Source organism: Vicia villosa, linkage group LG3 (assembly GCF_029867415.1).
Source record: "Vicia villosa cultivar HV-30 ecotype Madison, WI linkage group LG3, Vvil1.0, whole genome shotgun sequence".
Taxonomy (NCBI): domain Eukaryota; kingdom Viridiplantae; phylum Streptophyta; class Magnoliopsida; order Fabales; family Fabaceae; genus Vicia; species Vicia villosa.
Window position 1 is genome coordinate 45,793,296 of NC_081182.1, and position 22,101 is coordinate 45,815,396.

General features: G+C 28.1%; 2 protein-coding genes across 2 annotated transcripts; both read right to left on the reverse strand.

Annotated features, from left to right (window-relative positions):
* Window positions 1–17,470: 17,470 nt before the first annotated feature.
* Window positions 17,471–17,846, reverse strand: LOC131655605 (small heat shock protein, chloroplastic-like). Its single transcript, XM_058925442.1, has one exon. It carries the CDS (start codon window positions 17,844–17,846, stop codon window positions 17,574–17,576), a length of 273 nt encoding a protein of 90 aa, XP_058781425.1. The 3' UTR covers window positions 17,471–17,573.
* Window positions 17,471–18,360, reverse strand: LOC131655604 (small heat shock protein, chloroplastic-like). Its single transcript, XM_058925441.1, has one exon. The coding sequence runs from the start codon at window positions 18,273–18,275 to the stop codon at window positions 17,877–17,879; it is 399 nt and encodes a 132-aa protein (XP_058781424.1). The 5' UTR covers window positions 18,276–18,360; the 3' UTR covers window positions 17,471–17,876.
* Between the last annotated feature and the right edge of the window lie 3,741 nt (window positions 18,361–22,101).

Here is a 22,101-nt window from a genome sequence, read left to right on the forward strand (position 1 = left end):
CAAGCAATTGTCTTTTAATGATTGTATTGGAATAGGTTATTTTTGTACTTTGTCACTCTAAGCTTTTAAGCACGAGTGTGTGTCTCTTGATTGAAGATTTTAAGCAGATCAAGGTGTGTTTTTGAAGTGTGTCTTCTCACTTTTTTGGTTAATGTTTGTTTGTAATCACTATTGTGATTGAGGGGGAGTGAGTGGAGATACTCAGGTCTAGGATTAGATTGGAATTGCATTGGGTAGATCTTAAGTGAGGAGTTGTAAACAGGGGAATTTAGCTATGAATTAATACTGCTTATATTGGATTCCCTCTCTGGCTTGGTATCCCCCAGAGTAGGTATTGTTGTATACCGAACCGGGTGAACAATTCTCTGTGTTCTTTATTGTTTTATGCTTTTCTATTTTACAGTACTGTTCTGTGTTATTGTGGATGTCATAACATCCAGTATGACATCGCGTGTGAGTTACTAGAATTTTCAAGAATTACTTATTCTTCATTCAAACTTTGAAAAGTCAGAACTTCTTCATCCCTTGGCCAAATTTTTTCTTCCAAAGCTCATTTTGAAGAGAAAATTAAGATCTACAACTTTGTCAGGGCGAACATTTTCTCAAAAAGTGAATGGTTTTTAAGTTAGAAGCTTGTGAACATTCTTCCAACAATTAAGTCTTTTTTATCAACTTTTTCACCAACTTCCAAGCCATTTTTCACTTTGATCCAAGATTAATTCATTCAAGCCATCAATAAGAGAGTTGAAGTACATTCTCCAAGATTTCCAAAAAGTCCTAAAACATCATTTGATTTTACTTGAGCAATAATTTATGAATTTTCAAAGAAGGCTCCAAAAAACTAGTTTCAAGCTTAACTAGTCTTGCTCTTCACTAATTTTCCACAAGTTCTACATTCAATTAGCAAATGTTTATGCATTGTAATCAACCAAGAACAAGTGGATCATTTTGGAATCATTTCACAAGAATATCAAAGTACCATTTTTTTCACTTATCATGTGAAAAAGTAATCTTTACCAAATTGAAATCATTGCAAAATTTGGTGATTCATCAAATTTATCTCCAAATGCCAAATTGATCCTTCACAAAATCATACTTGAACTTGTAATTAGAGGAATTAGAAGTTGGTATAATTGAATCCTAACCAAGCCAAAAAACTCATCATTACATGAAAGGAATATTCCATAACTTATTCACTAAGTTATTCAACTTTAAGCTCATTTTCCTATAAATAGAGAGCTCATCTTCATTCAAAATCATATCAAAGCAACTTCAATTCTTGATTTCTCCAACTTCTCTCTTTTCTCATTTTTCAAAAGTTCTCGTGGAATGAAGAAGTGAATTCTTCAAACCAGAGCTTCTCCTTTGAAATTGAGCATTCATACACTTCATACACATCATGTAGAAGTGATCCAAGTCCTTGTTGGAGTTCTGAAACATCATGATCATCATCTCCATCTTCAACTTGGAGTGGCTGCAGTTGAGGTCGTGTGGAGCAATCCAGAAGGTTCCAGACCAATGTGAGCATCCAAACACCTTCCATAATCATCATAGAAGCTTCCCATATCATAATCTTGCAACTGGAACATCCATATCAAGATTTCGGATTTTCACTTTGAAGGTTAGTAGCTCAACTTTGAACTCTATGATCCATGAATTTTAAATGTTCAAATGAATTACCATCATGTTTCTACATACATATAGATCATTAGCCCTCAATCAATTGAATGAATTCATGCATATACACCATTTCAGATTGAATTTTCATTTTAGGGTTATTAGTTGTTCATACGTGAAATTTTAAGATACACTTAAAATAAATAAATCTAAATGATACCATCATATTCCTTGTTAAAAATCAAGCAAGTTTCATGTTTACAACTTTGCAAATGGTTGAGAAACGAAGGAGATGGATTTTTCGAAAATTTGAAACTTAAGGTTGAAGATGAAGATGGTGGCGCGCCATTTTTGAATTCTCAGAGCTCAGTTATATTATATTGAGTGGAAGGCGTTTTTAAAATGAATTCATCATTTGCTCTAGTGGCCACACATGCGCTCTTAACTCTCTCTCTCTCTCTCTCTCTCTCTCTCTCTCTCTCTCTCTCTCTCTCTCTCTCTCTCTCTCTCTCTCTCTCTCTCTCTCTCTCTCGCCACAAGGTCAGGGGTTTGATCCCCCCTCATACCTTTTTATTTCTCATTTTTCAAAACTTCATTTAACACTTGTTTTCACATAAAACCATATAGAGTCCACTCTCTTCCAAACAACATGCGTGGCACAATTGGTTAAGTTTTGTGTTGATAACCTCAAGGGCGTGGGTTCAACCCCGTGGAGGACCGAAAACTCTTTTTTACCACGATTTTTCATCATTTCTTTTCACAACTTCACTTAATTAAATCACCATTCAAATTTAATCATTTTCAAATGATTTTTTTCACACTACTCATTTATCATATTTCGTGATTATACAAAAATCACAAAAAAATATTATTTATTTAATATATTTTTATTAGGTTTAAAATTAATCCTTTTTAGTATGTTTTAAATACTTAAAAAAATGATTTTTCTTTGATTTTTCAAAACCTAATCAATTTCAAATAATCATGTGAATAAAACCTAATTTCCTAGGTCTTAATTAAGTGTAGATAATATTTCTTATCTTAACTTAGTCTGTTTTTGTTAAATAAACTATTTTACAAAACTCTCGATTAAACAGACGCTTAGGGTTTTCAGTCAACAAAACCCTTCAAAATCTTCAAAATAAAAATACTTTCTTTCATTCAAATAAATCTTGGGCCTCTCTTTGAGCTATAAGTCCCAATCCCTTTTGCTTTCATAAATAAACATTTTTCATCTATTTTTCATAAACAGTAATCTTGGGCATCTCCTTGAGCTATAAGCCCCCACCTGTTTTCAAAACCCTTTTGTTTTTCAATAAAACATTTTCTGTAAATATCTTCGGCTTCTCCTTGAGTATAAGTCCCATCCTTTTTCTTTCATTCATCTGTTTTCAAAAATATTCAACTATATTTAACAAAATCTTCAACTGTTTCCAAAAACTTTCAAAAACATTCATTCATTTGTTTTCAATTCAATATCTTGGGCTTCTCCTTGAGTTGTAAGTCCCAATCATCTTTCAATATCCTGGGATTCTCCTTGAGTTGTAAGTCCCAAACATCTTTCATCTGTTTTTTTATAAACAATTATTTCTGGGCCTCAATCAGAGTGTAAGACCCAGCACCTTTTCAATTTCAGTTTTCTTGGGCCTCTATCAGAGTGTAAGACCCAACACCTTTTCAATTTCAGTTTTCTTGGGCCTCTATCAGAGTGTAAGACCCAACACCTTTCTTTTTCTTTCATAATTCATAATCCTTAACAAAACACTAAAACACATCAAAAACATTTCTCTGCATTCATTCATAATCAAATAATTGTTCATCATTCATTCACTGTTTACTTGCTATAACTCTCATATTTCATCATATTTGTTATACATGCTGCATCTATCATATTTTGTCATTATAATTGTTATAATTGTCCTATTTCATCATATCTTTTATACCTGTTATATCTGCCATCATATTCACTATATATACCTCAATACCTGTTATACTTGTTATATATCTGTCAAATATAAACTGTATATATAAACTGCTTATATCTCCATCAGAGAAAACCCTAAAAGGAACACTTGTATATATATATATATATATATATATATATATATATATTTATAGGACTATGACCAGGATTGAGGATTACTTCCCGGTGAAGCCTATCCTAATTAGACAACATAGTTTTTTCATCCCCAAGGAGGAATTATTCTCGGTGAAACCTCTTAAAACCCTTAGATCAAATAATAGGGCACATCCACCTGAAGAGAATTAATTCCCGGTGAAATCTATTACCCTTTTGCTTAGAGCCAAATCAAGAAAACCAACATAGCTTTCTCTTGTGCTATAACAAGAACCCTCGATTAGCCTCCTCTTGGGCTCACAATACAAGGACCCACAGGCTTCTTAGAAGTTCTCCCTCAGCTTCCTCTTGAGATTTTATACAAGGACCCTCGGGCTTCCTAAAAGCATAGGACAATACATAGTTACCTTTAGCCAACACCTGTGAGAATTCAATTCTTAGAACATTCAATCACAATCATTCAAGTGTTCACTCAATCCTTGTATTGAGTCTTTCCCCTTCAAAGAAAGAGATATGGAAAGTCTCAACTCTCAATATCCAGTCATCCCCGGTGGAGTTATCCTCAATCTCGGACTTTGTACGAGACAAAAATAGAGTCATTCATAGTCTCAAAACTCCAAAAGTTTGCCTTTCAAGACTTTTTCTTCAGTGAGTCCGCCTCAATCTTGGGATTTGTACAAGACAATAATAATTCAAACTCAGTAGAGTGACTTTCTCTCAGAGTCAGCCTCAATCTTGGGCTTTGTACAAGACATAAATAAATCATTTTCAAAGGTGTGTCCCAGCTAAGTCAACCTTAACCTCGGGCTTTGTACAAGACATAAATAAATCATCACTCAGTAATTTCATTCCCCCCTGAGTCAGACTCAATTCTGGACTTAATACTGAACAAATAAAATTTACAGTCTAATAAAACTCAGCAGAGTAATCATCAATAGAGTGAGTTTTAAACTTCTCTTTTAAAGCCTCAATCTTGGGCCTTGTACAAGACACCAAAAAAAAATCTTCTCTCTATATGTGAGACATGATTCATCTCTATGGAAAAGACATTTCTTCTATTACACCACATTCAAAAATACAAACATTATTAAATCATTATCCCATTTAGGTGATGTAAGAGGCACACTCTGTTGATTTCTATCCAGGTTGTTGTCCCTCCCGAATGGTTGAAACACCGTTCTTTCATATAAGAGATTGGAACTGTCATACTTGCGTCATTCAAGTAAGGTCCCTCTCTTATTATGAAAAGAACATTTTCTGCTACATTTCAAATATTTGTGGTGGAATAGGTGAGATATCTCACTGTTAAGATGACGACTTGTTTCTTTCCCTCATCAGAGATAAACCTTTTAGCTTCAATCTTGGGCTTTGAACAAGACACAAATTCAATCATTATTGTCTACTAGTTCCGCGAACTACATTTGCTCTGACTTCCTCTAGGGATATGTAGGCACGAATTTTGCAAGAATATTTTGGAGCAAACAAAACAAAAACCTAGTTAGGTTCCCCGTCTTTTCAAATAATTCACTCTCTCTCCTATCACGAAGGAGAAACTTTCCCAATAAGTAGTAAGCACAAACCAATCACGGATAAAAAATACATAAGGGCTCCCCTAGAGTACTACGGATACTTAGGGTGCTAATACCTTCCCTCTGTATAACCTACCTCTCAATCCTTCGATCTCTCTCAGGTGCTCCCCACACCTACCAACCTAGGGTTTATTAAGTTCTTTTCCCCTTCCTCCTCGTAGGATAGATTAAAAGCTCGTATTACGCGTCTTCTATAACCAAAAGAAACCCCCAGGGAATCCTCTGGCACCCTTTCTGTCGGGTGGTTTCGTTTTCGCGCGCGACAACACCCCATAGTTAAAGAAGGAATCTACCACGGTGAAGGTATAGTCCAGACCCCCCATTGCTGGAAAAAAAGTAATGATATCTAGTGTCTCTTGGTCCAACTAGTATAATAGGCCCATCAATAAAGAGTCAACCCAAATCATCATCGTAGAAGAGCAGTGAACAAGTGGAACATCACTATAAGGCAGGACACCTGATCCAAGATCACAATTCATCAACCATCAACACATCTGATCAGACAGTACCCCATAACTCATCGAATTGAACGAAGACGATTTCAACTATCTACCACATATAAACCTTGTCTCAAGCCATATATATATAAATATATATATATATATATATATATATATATATATATATATATATATATATAAAACTTATTCAACACCTTCAACATAATTAACAATTCAACATTATAATTCAACATTATAGTTAGTAGCATGAAACTCATCATTATAAATTCAAGAAGATTAAACAAATCTTAAAATGATGCAAATCCTCAAAACATAAAATGAATCCAATAACATCAAACAAAATTTAAAATAAATCCAATAATAAAACTTATATAAAATAAATATTTTTATTTAACCAACCAACAGAACGAGACATCAGACATGTTACTTAGAGCATCTCCAATGGTGCAACTTACATTTGAGTTTTTTATGGGACCCATTAAGCCACATCATATTAAAAGAATTTATTTAATTTTAACTTTAATAAAAATTTGATATGGGTCCCACAACTTTACCTCATAACTTGATTTGATTGGGTACTACAATCTTTTAGTTGTTCGATTGCAATGCAACTCTATTATGACATGGCAAATTTTTTAAATATTTAATTATTAAATTAATAGTACATGTGGAGAACTCAATAGAAGAAACTACTATTGGAGATGGTCTTAGTGATATTGAATTGAAAACTTGAGCTCAATCGACCGTCTAAAATATTTAGTGATATTGATATGATTTATCACTCCTAATTATAATTAATAGAGTTGTTAATTGAGTGAAAATCTAAAAATAAATATATAATAATAATAATAATAATAATAATAATAATAATAATAATAATAATAATAATAAATACTGAATCAATTCTATATAAACAATTATTTTGAGACTAAAAAGACAAGTGAGACTTTGGTCAATAATTAAATAATGACAAAAATAATTAAATAATTAATTGGATAATTTGTCGCATCAAATTAATTAAAAAATGAAATAATTCTATGGATCCAACCGAAGCTACTTTTAGTTTGTCAAGCCACATGTGGTAAACTTTAGTCAAAGCAAACCTAATTAGTAATGTCTTATGATGTAATTTGTGTTTTTTTGTCAATATAAGATGATGTCAGCATAAATAAAAGTAAACAAGAATGAGTTGTATATAGGAGTGAAAATTGAAAGATTCCGTTCCACAAAAACTTGTTAATGGAATTGGGGAGCTAGGGCTTTTAAAAAAAATGATGAAGCAAATTTTCGAATGAGACTACTGAAATCTAAATAACTGGATCGTTATATTTAGTTATTAAATTAAATTATATTGTACAAAAAGTTTTAGAATTGAATCGAAATTAAAAATAAAAAATATAAAATAAGTTTTAACTTTTTTAAAATTACTTTTAAAAACTTAATAGTGCAATTCTTTAATATGGTTCGGTTAAATTTTGAGTAAATTAAAATGGTTTGGTTTAATTTAATTTATTTTTTTAATAAATCATACCATGAATAACCCTATATATTCACCATTGGAGATGTATGACTAAAACTTCTGTCTTATATGTAAAATTAAGTTTGGGAGTTTGAAAGGAAAGGAAGGGGAAAATTTTGAAAAAATAAAAATATTCGGTGAAAATAATTGAATGATTTTGATTTGGAAGGTTTCAGAGGATTTATTTTTATTCATAACACCAAAGATTCTTTAAATTGGGAAAATTCAAATTTTGTATAGAAGGAGGGCTTTGGAGATTTTTGGAGGATTTATATAAAATTTTAAAATATCTTTTATGTTGTTATAGTATTCAAAAAATTAAAAATACAGTAATAATATACACTCTTTTATTATTTTATACAATTTTTTTTTTAAATGTCAATTTTTTTTTTATATTTTAAAAAAATTAGTTTTCAAAAACCTTCACCTCTCCTCATCTCCAAACTCTCAAACATAGTCTAAATAAATAAAGGAATGAGGTGACCATGTGAGCCTGGTATATTTAAGAGCTGCGCTATGTTTACACCAATTTTTCTACATCGTATTTAATAACAAAGTAAAAAAATCTTCCCCATAAACCAAAGTAAAATAAATTATTAAAATATAAAATTAGTATGATTTATATATACAGTTACAATGGTGTAAGTGTTTAAAAACAGTGTAAACTTATCTTTTCCCTACTAAGACTAAAAATTATTATTAATATTTACATTTATAAAAACTTAAAAAAAAAAAAAAAAAAGCGATAGAGCGGACATGTTCAACTTATCAGATCAGTTTTGACCCCACTTGTATATTACTCCATCTCAATTTTGAATTAAAAACCTCAATAATAAAACCTCCATCTTGTTTGCGTTTAATATAAAATTGGCATGACTTTTTTACTCGGCGAATAAAGATAACACGCAAATTTGGACTTTGTTCCACACCCTACATGGGCGCCTATTTAAAATTAGAGTCGTATCAAACAAATTTCTGTTTTATTTTAAAATTAAACTTCAAATAAAAAGATAACATGAATTTAAAAAATAATCAAAACATATTATTTAAATCTTAATATATACAAATGCAAGGTTGTCATGATGGCAACCCTAGCCACATGTCAACCTGATAGCAACTCTAAGCCCAAACCCTAATTCTAAATTTACTAATTTGACCCCACACCCTAATTTTAACTTTACTAATTTAACCCTACATTAAGATTAAATATAATAATAATAATAATAATACCATTAATAATAATAATCATAATATAAATAATAAGTAATATATATTACAAAAATAATAATAATAATAATAATCATAACAAAAATAATATTAATAATAATATAAATAAATAATAAGTAATATATATTTATTGCCACAATCTTAAATCTATTAGTTATTAAATTGACAAAATATAAATACCTAAAATAATAATAATCATAACAACAATAGTAATAATAATAATAATAATAATTATAACAAAAATAATATTAATAATTATTATTAATATTAATAATATAATAATAATTATTAAAATAATACTAATCATAACAAAAATAATATTAATAGTAATATTAATAATAGTTATTAATGTTATTAATAATAATAATAATAATAATAATAATAATAATATAAATAATAAGTAATATATATTTATTGCCACAATTTGAAATCTATTAGTTATTGAATTGACATGATATTAATAATTAAAATAATAATAATAACCTTAACAACAACAACAAAAATAATAATCATAATAAAAATAATATTAATAATAATATAAATAAATAATAAGTAATATATATTTATTGCCACAATCTTAAATCTATTAGTTATTAAATTGACAAAATATAAATAATTAAAATAATAATAATCATAACAACAACAGTAATAATAATAATTAAAATAATAATAATCATAACAAAAATAATATTAATAATTCTTATTAATATTAATAACATAATAATAATAATTAAAATAATACTAATCATAACTAAAATAATATTAATAGTCATATTAATAATAGTTATTAATGTTATTAATAATAATAATAATAATCATAATATAAATAATAATAATAATAATAATAATAATAATAATAATAATAATAATAATAATAATAATAATAATAATAATAATAATAAGTAGATATGGTGATGTATAATCTTCAAAATAATTGTTGCCCAACCCTAATTTTATATTCACTTTTTTTGTCCATCTAATTTATCAAATTTTTATTCATACAAAATAAATTACTTATTTAAAGAATGTTTTTTTATTAAACCCCTTTATTAATAATTAATTATAACTATAATAATAATAATAAAAAAACTCTTCAATTTAAGCATAAACCCTAATTTTAATTTTACTAATTTGATCCTATATAAAAAATAAATACTAAATATAAATATAATAATAATTATTAAAATAATAATAAAAATAATAATAATAATTGAAATATAATAATAATATAAACAATATATTATTTAATAAGTGACACAATATTAATAATTAAACTAAAAATTTTATTTATTTTTTAATCTGTAATAAAACTAAAAAAAAATTATTTAAAAACAAATCTCATAAAATTACTATTTTGATATGCTATTTGTGTAGTATTTTATTTATTTTTTAATCTCTAATAAAATATCTCAACAAAATATTAAATAGAACTGTATTATTAATCTATTTAATTAGACCTTTCATAACCACCTAGCATTCATTAGACCTTTCATTTCATCGGTTATAAAATTTATTTGTACATTCAATTAATTTTCAATTTTATTCTTCAATTACTCTTAATCATTAAAATGGCCTTTTATTCCATATTTTCGGTTACAAAATTCATTTACATATTCAATGGATTCTCATTTTATTCTTCAATTATATATAATTTGTCTCATCTTTCCTGCCTCTCAACTATCCTATTTATTCTCACCACGGATTCCAATCATATATTTCTCAAAAATCTTACTAATACTACGTCAAATACTATGATTAAACTTAGAATCAGTCAGATATGGTATAATATGAACATTACTAGAAGAAAAGAATTAATTAGCACATATATGATCTTAATAGATGAAAAGGTACTCTCATTTCATCTATTTCTTTATTAAATTATTTTTTGTTAATATTTTCTTTTGATATAGTATTTAAAAGTTTAAAATATGAAGAGTTCATATCAAATAACGAATAGAAACAATATTATAGAAGAGTATGTAAGAAAAATAGAATAACATAATAAAAAAAATTGACACAGTAATAAAATATTCTAATCATGAGGCTCAATTCTTGATTTCGTCTTACGATTAAAGTAGTGAAGGATTTTGATTATTACTTTTATTGCAACCTATATTTAGAAATTTATAAGTTTTAAGTTTGTAAATTTCTAATAATCGAGGCTTATAATAGTGAAATAAAATTTCTTAAATATTTTTTCTTACCTTTTTAAAATAAGAGAAAAATGTTAAATTGCATTAAAAAATGTTTATAATGATGTAAGTAAAAAATTTGGGATTTTAACGCATAATTCAATGACTAGAAATATTCACTTTCTGAAATATATTAATTAAATTTAATAGTAATATTAATTAAATTTATTTACATTGATCAATATAACATTTGAGAAGTGATAATAAAAAAGTTCAAATAAGTTTATTATACTAAAAGAAATTAATATAATCTTTTAAATAATTAAATATTTCACACCCGCCTTTTATTTATATGGAATCCTAAAATATAAAAACAATTACAACAACTAAAATATACTTAAAGTGTTTATGTGTGCAATATTATAATTAAATATAATATATTATTTAAATTTATTGAACACTTTATAGTTAACAAAAAAATTATCTTAATTAACTTTAAAACATTTATAAAATTTACAATCTATATTTAGATGCACTCTCGAATTTTAAATAATTTATTATATTTTTTATAAAGTTTAATATTAAATACATGTATATTACAATATTTAAAAAATTACTTTATAATTTAATTTAATTTATTAAAATTATCATTTTTATATAATCAAAAAAACATAAACTATATATTCTGAAAAAACCCGTGCAACGCACGGGTAATTTATCTAGTTTATTAAAACGATGAGTAATAGGTAAATAAATAAGAGAAAAAGGGATATGCATTGACAGTGTAAAATATTTTTACATTGTCAACCAATCACAATCATGTATCCAATTAAAGCACAATTTTAATTTAAAAAAACTAATATGATATGGCAAGTGTAAAGATTTTGATTGGTTGTATGTGTAAAGTTAATTTACACTGTCAGTGCACTACCTTTAAACTCAATAAATAAAACAACCATGATCAAGAGAGAGTTAGAACCACTTGATGTTATAATTGTCTTCCGAACACTCGATGGTGAAAAAAACCATTTCACACTTTTTTTTAATTTGATTTAGTTTTTCTTCTTTAAATATTTAAATTAATATTATATTATTAATACAAAATTAGTTTTGACTTAGCAACTGGCAAAGACTTATTTACTTCATTATTACGAGTTCAACTTTATTATATATATATATATATATATATATATATATATATATATATATATATATATATATATATATATATATATATATATATATATATATATATATATATATATATATATATATATATATGGCATATCAAATGAGAATGACATATTTATATAAAAATGTGAGAATGAATCTGAACCATTGGATTTTAAAATAAATGGTGGAGATTATGGGTGAATCTTTTTTTTCTCTCTCCTACATCATTTATTTCAAAATGTAGGAGAGAGAAAAAAAATTCACTCATAATCTCCACCATTTATTTTAAAATTCAATGGTTCAGATTCATTCTCACATTCTCATATAAATATGACATTCTCATATGATATGCCCTCTCTCTCTCTCTCTCTATATATATATATATATATATAAAAAGAAAAAAGGATATGCATTGACAGTATAATCAATCACCAACAAGTATCATGCCAAGTCATCCTGATATTTTTAAGTTAATTGTGTGATATGACTAATTGATGAATTTTTATTGAATGACAATGTAAAACTATTTTACACTATCAATGCCACTATCTTTAACAAATATATATATATATATATAAATATATATATATATATATATATATATATATATATATATATATATATATATATATATAACTTATTTAATGAGAAAGAGTAATCTATATGAGAGTGAGAGAAAGTGATAACGACCGTTTGATTAAAATAAACGATTGAGATTTAATAATTCAGTTAAATTATCCACGTGATCCTCATTTTTCTCAACTGTTTCAGTTGAGAAGAAAGAGGATCACGTGACGAGATATTAAATCTCAACCTATTTTAATCAAACGGTTATTAATTCTTCCTCTCACTCTCATATAACGATACATTTTTCACTAGATACACTCCATATATATATTTTAATTATATTAGCTATTATATTAATTAAGTGATTAAATAAATTTAAAAGGCTTATTAAATTTATTTAAAAATTATTTAATTAATTAATCAATTAAATAATTGGATAAGAGCCCAAATATGAGTGGATGTATGAGCCCAAATATGAGTGGATATCCTACACCAGAACACCCTGATAGTTCAGACTGTTTTTTATCCTTGAAATATTTGATTGAAAAATATGAGAAGCTAGGATATTCATCTACTCATTACAGGCGCGGGCAATCAAGGAATGTTTAGGACAAATACAGATTGGTCTCGATTTTTAGAAAAAGAATCTTTGAGACTACTTTTAGAAAACTAAGATTTGATTTGATTTGATTGGTTCCTATTTTGTCTGAAGATCTTGCAGTTGTTTCAGAAAGGAGGAAGATTGGATTTATTTCAGAAGTTCAAGCCCATACTGTAAGAGTCTATAATAAACCTAGTTTTTCAAACATTCACAAATAGAAATCGTGTGTGAAAAATAAGGGTTGTTGTTTTAGGAGTCTTTCAAGTTCTTCGTGTGTTCTTTCTTTTGTGTCACTCATGTATCTTCTGATACATTGAGGTGGACGTGTGTTCTCACTCTTGAAGCTTTTAAGTAAGAGAGTTGAGTATTTTCTTGATCAAAGCTTTTAAGAAAGATCAAGTATTGTTCTTATTTGAAAGTGTAATCTCTTATTTGTTTTCTTTGGTCACGGGTTGTGTGGTTGTGTTTATCATTGTAGTGATTGAAAGCTTAAGCCCGCGCCTGTAATGAGTAGCTGAATATCCTAGCTTATCATATTTTTCAATCAAATATTTCAAGGATAAAAAACAATATGAACTGTCTGATAGTATATTTCCTTCTTGGCTTGGAAGCCCACGGATTAAGTGTTGTTGCACTGAACTGGGTTAACAATTACTGTGTTATTTATCTTTCTGCATTTTGTTTTCAGTTTGATAATAGGGATGTTAGTCAGCAGATCTTATAACATATGTCATGACATTGTATGTTGTTAGGACATCTATCTTGATATCTATTGTGTAAGTGCCAAAATTTCAATTGGCATCAGAGCAGGCACCATGTTCTGTTTGTTGGGTAAGCTCCAGGGAGAATAATTTATGGTACTATGGATAAAGAAAGAGGATACAACAACATACCACATCTGTTGGATGGTTCTAATTATGACTGGTGGAAAGTCAGAATGGTGGCTTTTCTGAAATCCATGGACAACAAAGCTTAGAAGGTTCTTTTAAAAGGATGGGAACATCCTATTATTAAGGATAAAGAAGAGAATGTGTCCTTAAAACCTGAAGAATATTGGTCTGATGAGGAAGACAAATCTTCTCTCGGGAACTCCAATGCTCTAAATGCTCTATTCAAGGGAGTAGACAAGAATGTTTTCAGGTTGATCAACACCTGTACGATAGCCAAGGATGCTTGGAAAATCCTTATGACAAGTTATGAAGGCACGTCCAAAGTAAAGATGTCTAGGCTTTAGCTTCTCACTTCCATGTTTGAAAATTTGAAGATGAATAATGATGAGACTATCCAACAATAACATATGAAGATTCTTGAAATTGCAAATGGATCTAGTTCCTTGGGAGAGAAGATGTCAGAAGAAAAACTTGTAAGAAAAATTCTTAGGTCTCTACCTAGGAAATTTGACATGAAGGTGACAACCATTGAAGAAACTCATGACATCAGCACCATGAGGGTTGATGAACTTGTTGGCTCAATTCAAACTTTTGAGTTGGCTATTAGTGACAAGTCTGAGAAAAAGAACAAAGGAATAGTCGTTGTATCCAGTATTGAAGATGAAATAGATTAAGCTGATCTAGATATTGAGGAAGGACTGACGAATGCCATTGTGTTACTTGGAAGCATTTTAATAAAATTTTGAAGAGGTTGGATAGAAGAGGAAGACCATATGTCAGGAACATCTCATCTTACATCAGGAATAATGATTCTCAAAATAATAATAGACCTAAAGAGAAGTCTAATCAGAACAAAGGCGTTCAATGCTATGAGTGTGAAAGATTTGGCCACATTATACCAGAATGTAAAACCTATCTCAAGAATCTGAAAAAAGGGATTGACTGCATCTTGGCCTGATGATGATGAGTCAGAAGATGAGTCTACTCCCGAAACTGCCAAATTGGTAATGTCTCTTTCTCGCAGATGGGCAGATGAAGTATAATCATGTGATGAGAATGATCTCTATAAAGACCTGAATGTATCCTACAAGGATACCTGTGACAAATGTGAAGGAAGTCTCAAGACAATAGAAGAACAGAGAAAAATCATTGTCAATCTGGAGAATAAAAAGAAGAAACTTATGTGCACTGTTTCTCATCTTCAAAAAGAGGTAACTTTATTAAATTTCAAGCTTTATAACTTGACAAAATCTTTAAAAAGGATGAACAATGGAAATGAAATGATACAAGAGACTTTAGACACAAAAGTCAAATATCACTCTGATATTCAACAAAAGAAAAAGCCTTCAGAAAAGTTCTTTCTAGCTGAAAAGAAAAGAATGATCAACATGTCAAACCACATGTTTCAACATTTTGACAGACTTAATGAAGCTCCAAATTTCAACTCCTCAACTTGGAGATGTCATTATTGTGGCGAGTATGGTCATACTGAGTATGGTCATTATTGTTTTGAGGCTAGTCAAGTCAGCAAAAAAAGAAGTGTCAAGGAAAGAGATGCCAACCTAATAGCTCATACCACCTTGAGAAGAACAAAAAGAGAAGATTGGCACTTTGACAGTGGATGCTTTAAACACATAATAGGCATTCGCAAATTACTGGTAGATATTAGGTATCACCCCACAAGTGCTGTCAGATTTGGTGATGGCTTTAAAGGTAAAATCAATGGAGTAGGAAAGTTGATGAGTGTTGAATCTCCAAAGTTAGAAGATGTTCTTCTTGTGAAAGGACTACCAGCTAATCTTATTAGCATCAGTCAACTATGCGGTCAAAGGTTGTTGGTAAATTTTTCCAAATCAGAGTGCTTAGTCAAATATGAGAGAGATGTTGTTCTTATGAAGGGTATAAGGTCTAAAGACAACTGTTACTTGTTGGAATCTCAAATAACTTCCACATGTTCAACAACCAATGAGTATGAAGTGAAGCTATGTCACCAGAAACTTGGACACCTTTAGTTCAAAAGAATGAAGGACACTAGACTTAAAGAAGTCATTAGAGGAATGCTAGGACTCAAAATTAAAGAAAAGAAAGTCTGTAATGAGTGTGAATTAAAGAAGAAAACCATAATGTCACACCCAATTTTACAACATCAGATTACCTCCAAAGTATTGGAACTTCTCCACATGGACTTAATAGGACCAATACCAACATAAGGATTGGATAGAGTAAAGTATGTCTTTGTGGTTATAGATGATTTTTCTGGTTTTACATGGATGAAATTTCTCAAAGAGAAATTAGACCTTCTTGAAATTTTTGAATTCATATGCCACGAGATTCAAGAGGATGGAAATAGTCATATCATCAAAGTCAGAAGTTACCATGAAAAGGAGTTTAAGAATGCAAAATTCTCTTAATTTTGTGTTTCAGAAGATATTAGTCATGATTTCTCTTCACAACAAGATGGAACTATTGAACAAAAGACTAGAGCAATACAAGAATCAGTTGGGATCATGCTTCATGCTAAATAATTGCCACATGAGTTCAAGTCTGAAGCTATGAATATTGTATGCTATATTCATAACAGGGTGACCTTGAGAGGAGGTACTTCAATAACTCATGAATTATGGAAAGGAAAGAAACCTACAGTCAAACATTTTCATGTCTTTGAAAATAAATGTTATAACCTAACTGACAAATAGTCAATAAGAGATGAAAGAATATTTTTGTGGTATGCTACCCAAAGCAGAGTTTATAGAGTGTAATTCTAAACAAAAAAATGCAATGGAACTTCTAAGTGTAGTCCTTAATGACTCAGTTTCTGAAGAAAAGGTGGATGTTATAGACAATGTTGGAACATCTTATGTGTAGACTGATGAATTAATAAAAGATGAAATATGTGAATTCACTAGCATTGAATCAGTAGGATCTCTATCCTAGAAAGGTATCCCTATTAAAGAGTAGATAAAACAATCCAAGAAATTGTCCTTCAAACACCCTAATAAAGGGGACATCACTGAATTTAATAAGCAAATATCTAATTTTGATGGATGTTTTGCCTTGAGAAATAGTCTGTTTTTCTAGATCAATGAGAAGCAAGCATGTGCTTCTTGGTTAAATGCTGGAGCTGAATTTAGGGAAACAAAAGGAGGTTTTTCTAAACTGATAAAACAGGTGTTGAAAGATTCTAATGTCAAACATAATGTCTTTATTATTAAATTATGCTGATCTGAATATCGTGCGTCTTCACTAGTTAAAAATTGTTGCAAACAATTTGTCACGTTGATAATTGCTAAGTCTTAAATATCTAATGAACTTTGGCCAGTTGCTGAAATTCTTTTTGAAATGCTAAATATGTAAATTCTAAATATGTTTTGAAGAAAGAGAGGGATCACAATTTTGTGGATAAAAGACTCTTTCAAATTAAATCTAATATGTTAGTGGAACCTTCTTGTATTAAATCCCATACGACCAATATCTTAAGATATATCATTAGATTCATATAACCATTACCAATTTTACTAAACTAATTGTTATTCCATCAAAACCAAATCCATAGAAAATATATAAACTGGACATTTGGAGACATTTATAAAACAGTAATAGATCTTATTTATTCTACATTTCGACAAAATATTTTTATAGATAAAACAAGAAGGAAATACACATCAGCTCTCATAGAGGAGGATAGTATAATAAACACACAACTTTTCAAGTTTAAGCCTATCATCGCTGAACTTGAACATCAATAACCTTGCGTTCAACTTTAGTCTTAGGAATAGTAATATAAAGCACACCATCTTTCAACTCAGCCTTAACCTTATCTTTCTCGCAGTTATCAGGAAGCTTGAGCTTTGTATCATAAGAACTATAACTCTTTCTCGACCATGAATCTTCTCCACCACTTTCCTCTTTATGGTCACTTCTTATGACAAGAACATCATCTTCAACTGATACCTTCACATCCTCCTTAGAAACACCAGGCATATCAAAACGCATTCTTATTTCATGTTCTTCATCTTTGATTTCCTAAGGCACACGGATCTCACCTCCTCCAATGTTTCTTCCGGGAATCGTCATGGCATCTTCGAAAATTCTGTCCATTGTGTCCAGCATCTGGCGCATGCTTCTCATAGGTGACCATGGGTCCAATAAACCAAATGGTGAAATGTCGATGGCACTTCTTCGAGGCTTTCTTTCTACGGCAGTTTGTTGATCTTCTTTGTTAAGACGATGAACTTCGACGGAGTTATCTTTGTTATCACCACCACCGCCAGCTTGAGCTCTCATATTTTTCAGTCCTGGCCTCGGCAATTGTTTACTTAATGGAAATGAGGCCATGCAAGGTAGTGTACTTTTGACAGAGTTGCATGGTTTTTGGGACAGCATAGGTGAAGCAATGGTTGACAACGACACTGCCTGAGCCATAGTTGTTATGGAAAATATGAAGAGATGAAATGAGCGACAAGAATTGCTTGGTAGGATTATGGAATCGATTGCAGTTGATGATGAGAGTGGGAAGTGAAAGATGTGAATATATAGAGTGAGTGAGTGTGAAAGGTGGAGAAGGTTTTAGAGAGTTTGAGAAGAATTGTGAGAGTTCTGGACCCATCTGGTTATGTATTTTTGTTTTTATCTCTCACTCTCATACTTTCGGGAACCATCTTCAAAAGTCATTTCACATCACTATTAATTAAAAAAAATAGAAAATAATTCTTTTTTAACAAAATAAATAAGAATTTAATTAAAATGTAACATAAAAAATGTTTTCAGGAGTTCAAAGTGTTTTCAGAAATATTACCAATGTATATACAAATTCACCATTCTATAAATACAGAGATACATTTATGTACTATTTTTTTATCAAATGAATTGAACCACTTACTTACAAATAAATAAATGTGGTGTATTTTAGATATGTATATAAATATACTTGCATAGTATGCTCATAACATTTTTAAATTTTATTAAGGTGGCTATTCACCACTAATGTATTGTTTGTTATAAGAGAAGTACTAGAGAAATAAAAGAAAGAAAAGTGTAATTATTTTTAAAAAGATAAAAATACATTTAAATTATAAAAATTAATACTACAAAATTTTCTATAATTACTTTTTCTATCATATCTATTTAAATATGTATTTTAGTTAAAAATCACAATAATTTAATAAATTTAATTTAACTAATGGTTTTACCATTTCAATTATTTAAAATAATTTAATTTATAAAATTGATTTGTTTTTATAAGAAAAGCAAACCAGCTAGCATGTAAAAAAATCACAATATATTTAATATTAGTTAAACATGATTAAAAAGATTCTAAAAAAAAAAGATTAAAAGTCATATAAGAAATAATAAAATCACACTAAACCATTGAATGTATGAATTGATTTTGTTGTTGAAGTATGAAAAGAAATACACGTTAGAAATAAGGGCATGATTGAAAACAAAAAAAGAAATTGATATTTCTCTTATCTTCAACTACTTAATTAAAATTGAGACATACCACCAAACATCCTATATTGCCCTTTAATTCAATTTTCATTTACACTGATTGATGCCCTTTTATGTAACTAGATTGAAACCCGCGCGTTGCGCGGTTGTACGCCAAACGAATGTAGACATAGATGCATTGAAATTAACGTTGGGTTAGAATATATTAATTATCATCTTAGCGAAATAGTGTGACATAAAAATGATTGACCAAAAGAAATAGGAGTTTTCTAAATTTATAATAATTAACTTTATGAATAATATTTAAGATATTGCATTGACTGAACACAATCAGGTAAATAGTTCAAGTATTATGAATTATTACATAGAATTCATCTATAATATCATTTTTAATAATTGAATAAGGGATAAGACATTTCTAAAATAATTGTCTTTTAAATACACCTCATTCGTCTGTTTTTAAGTTTATAGTATTGTATAATATTGAAATAATTAAAATTTTACTTTAATTGCAACAGGAAAAATAAAATAAAATATTTTATAAATCTCACACGCAATAGACAAAATATTTAAAATATAAGTTTCTTAATCATTTACATGACTTTTTTATTTAATTTATGTAAGTGGAGAAAATAATTTTCTGATTGTGGTAAAACTTTTCTTAGTGATTGTAATGAATTTTTTAATTTTGATGGAGAATATGAAAAATCAATATAGATAATTATATATCATGTGTTAACTGCATACCAAATTTATTTCAGTAAAGAAAGTTGTTAAACATACATTAATATAGCAAATCAATATCTACCCGAGCAAAAAGAAAAAAGAATAAAATGATATATTAAATGATATATAAACTCCATTTTAAAATTATAATACTCATCAATGTATATTGTTTGGCCAAATTATTTTTAAATAATTTTTAGATATTTGTTTTGTTATTTTGTTTAGACATTCATATATCATAGAAGATGTTCTAAATCTTTAACAGCTCAATGAAATTGATTGTGGTTCTAAATTTTAAGGCATATGTAAATATTTGGATTTATAATAAGTGAAAATACAAAATTATATATTTGTACAAAGCTATGATTGTGTGTGTGGAAAAATAATCACACACCAGAGATCTTAGTAAAAGCTATTAACACCAATCATCGCAAAAAGTGGTCACACCTGACGGTGGAATGCCTATCTCCCATTACATGTAGAAGAGAAATTGAAAAGGAGAGTAAAACTATTTTTGTTTGGTATTTGCTTATAGTGCATAGTAGTATCCTTTAGATTTAGATTGATGGAAGAAGGTGATTGGAGTTGTAGCAATTTGAAGAGAAAATTGCTGAAAAATAATGACTTCCAATATATAAGGAAGTCTAAGTGTCAACGGTGAGAAATTTGTAGCCAACAATAGAACATCTAGGTGACCATAACATAGTCAATTAGAAATTATTTGGATGATGGTTGAAGCATAATATATAGAAAAGCTAATGGTTTGATTGAAGAATAATGAGCCAGGAAATAAAATGTAAAATCTAAAAACTATGTGCAGAATAAAATTTGGGGAAAGATCACAAAAAGTTGGTGGATGCAGACCCATAATTATATATGAATTATGTTTAGTTTATAACGGATGTAATAATGTGAGAATACAAAACCGTGTAACAATTAAATTGAAAATATAATAATGAAATAAAAAACCGTGTAACATTAAATTAAAAATGTAATAATGCAAATAAAAAACGGTCAAACATTAATGCATTTATATGTTTTAAAAATTGATTAGTCATTATAAAAATTATAACTGATAAATAATAAATATTGCACAAAGGACCTATTAAAATAGTACTTAATGGTATCTTTAATGAATATAAAAAACTAAAAAAAACTAATAATAATAGGAAGTTATGGAATAGAAAAAACTTACGTATTATATGTTTAGAATAATTCAAACCAAAATAGATTATTATTCTTAAAATTATATTATATTGTCTTTTATAATAAGGATACGTACATTTATATAAAAATAGCTAATTTTTAATATCTTTGCTTATAAAAATGTGACGGAAAATAAGACCAAAAGATATAGTATATAAAATATTATTATAATTTTGTGCTTCATAAAAATGTGACAGAATATAAGACCAAAAAATATAGTATATCAAATACTATTATAGTTTTATTTAGTATAACAAAGACTATTATAAATTTATATTATATTAGAATTTTTTTTTACTAAAATATGTTTAAAATATTGTTTTCAATATTTAAACTTAATTACGAATAACTTTATAAATTATTTTTATAATATATATATATATATATATATATATATATATATATATATATATATATATATATATATATATATATATATATATATATATATATATATATATATATATATATATATATTACTTAAAATTATATTGTCTTCATAATAAGAATATAATTTTTTTATTAATCTTTTAATAGGAATAAAAATGTTACATATTAAATTTTCAAGGAGTCGTGTATTTAATTATTGAGTTATAATACTATAAAAGTAAAAAATAATTTAAATATTTATTTCAAAATATTATAATACAAATAGTTAATTAATATTAGAAATTTTAAGAAATTGACACGTCAGCATTAGTGTTATATTAGAATGACACGTCATTGTTAGGTTTAGGGTTGTTGCAAAAGTTGTCATCATGACAACCTTACATTTAGATTAAGTAGATTGACTAAATACACATTTGTTGTCCAATGAAAACCAAGAATTATGCCAAGTGACAACTACATCCCATTTTCAATGTTTCCC

Excerpts from the sequence above, each read along its gene's own strand:
- LOC131655604 (XM_058925441.1), bottom strand. The coding sequence starts at position 18,275 with ATGGCTCAGGCAGTGTCGTTGTCAACCATTGCTTCACCTATGCTGTCC.
- LOC131655605 (XM_058925442.1), bottom strand. The coding sequence starts at position 17,846 with ATGCGTTTTGATATGCCTGGTGTTTCTAAGGAGGATGTGAAGGTATCA.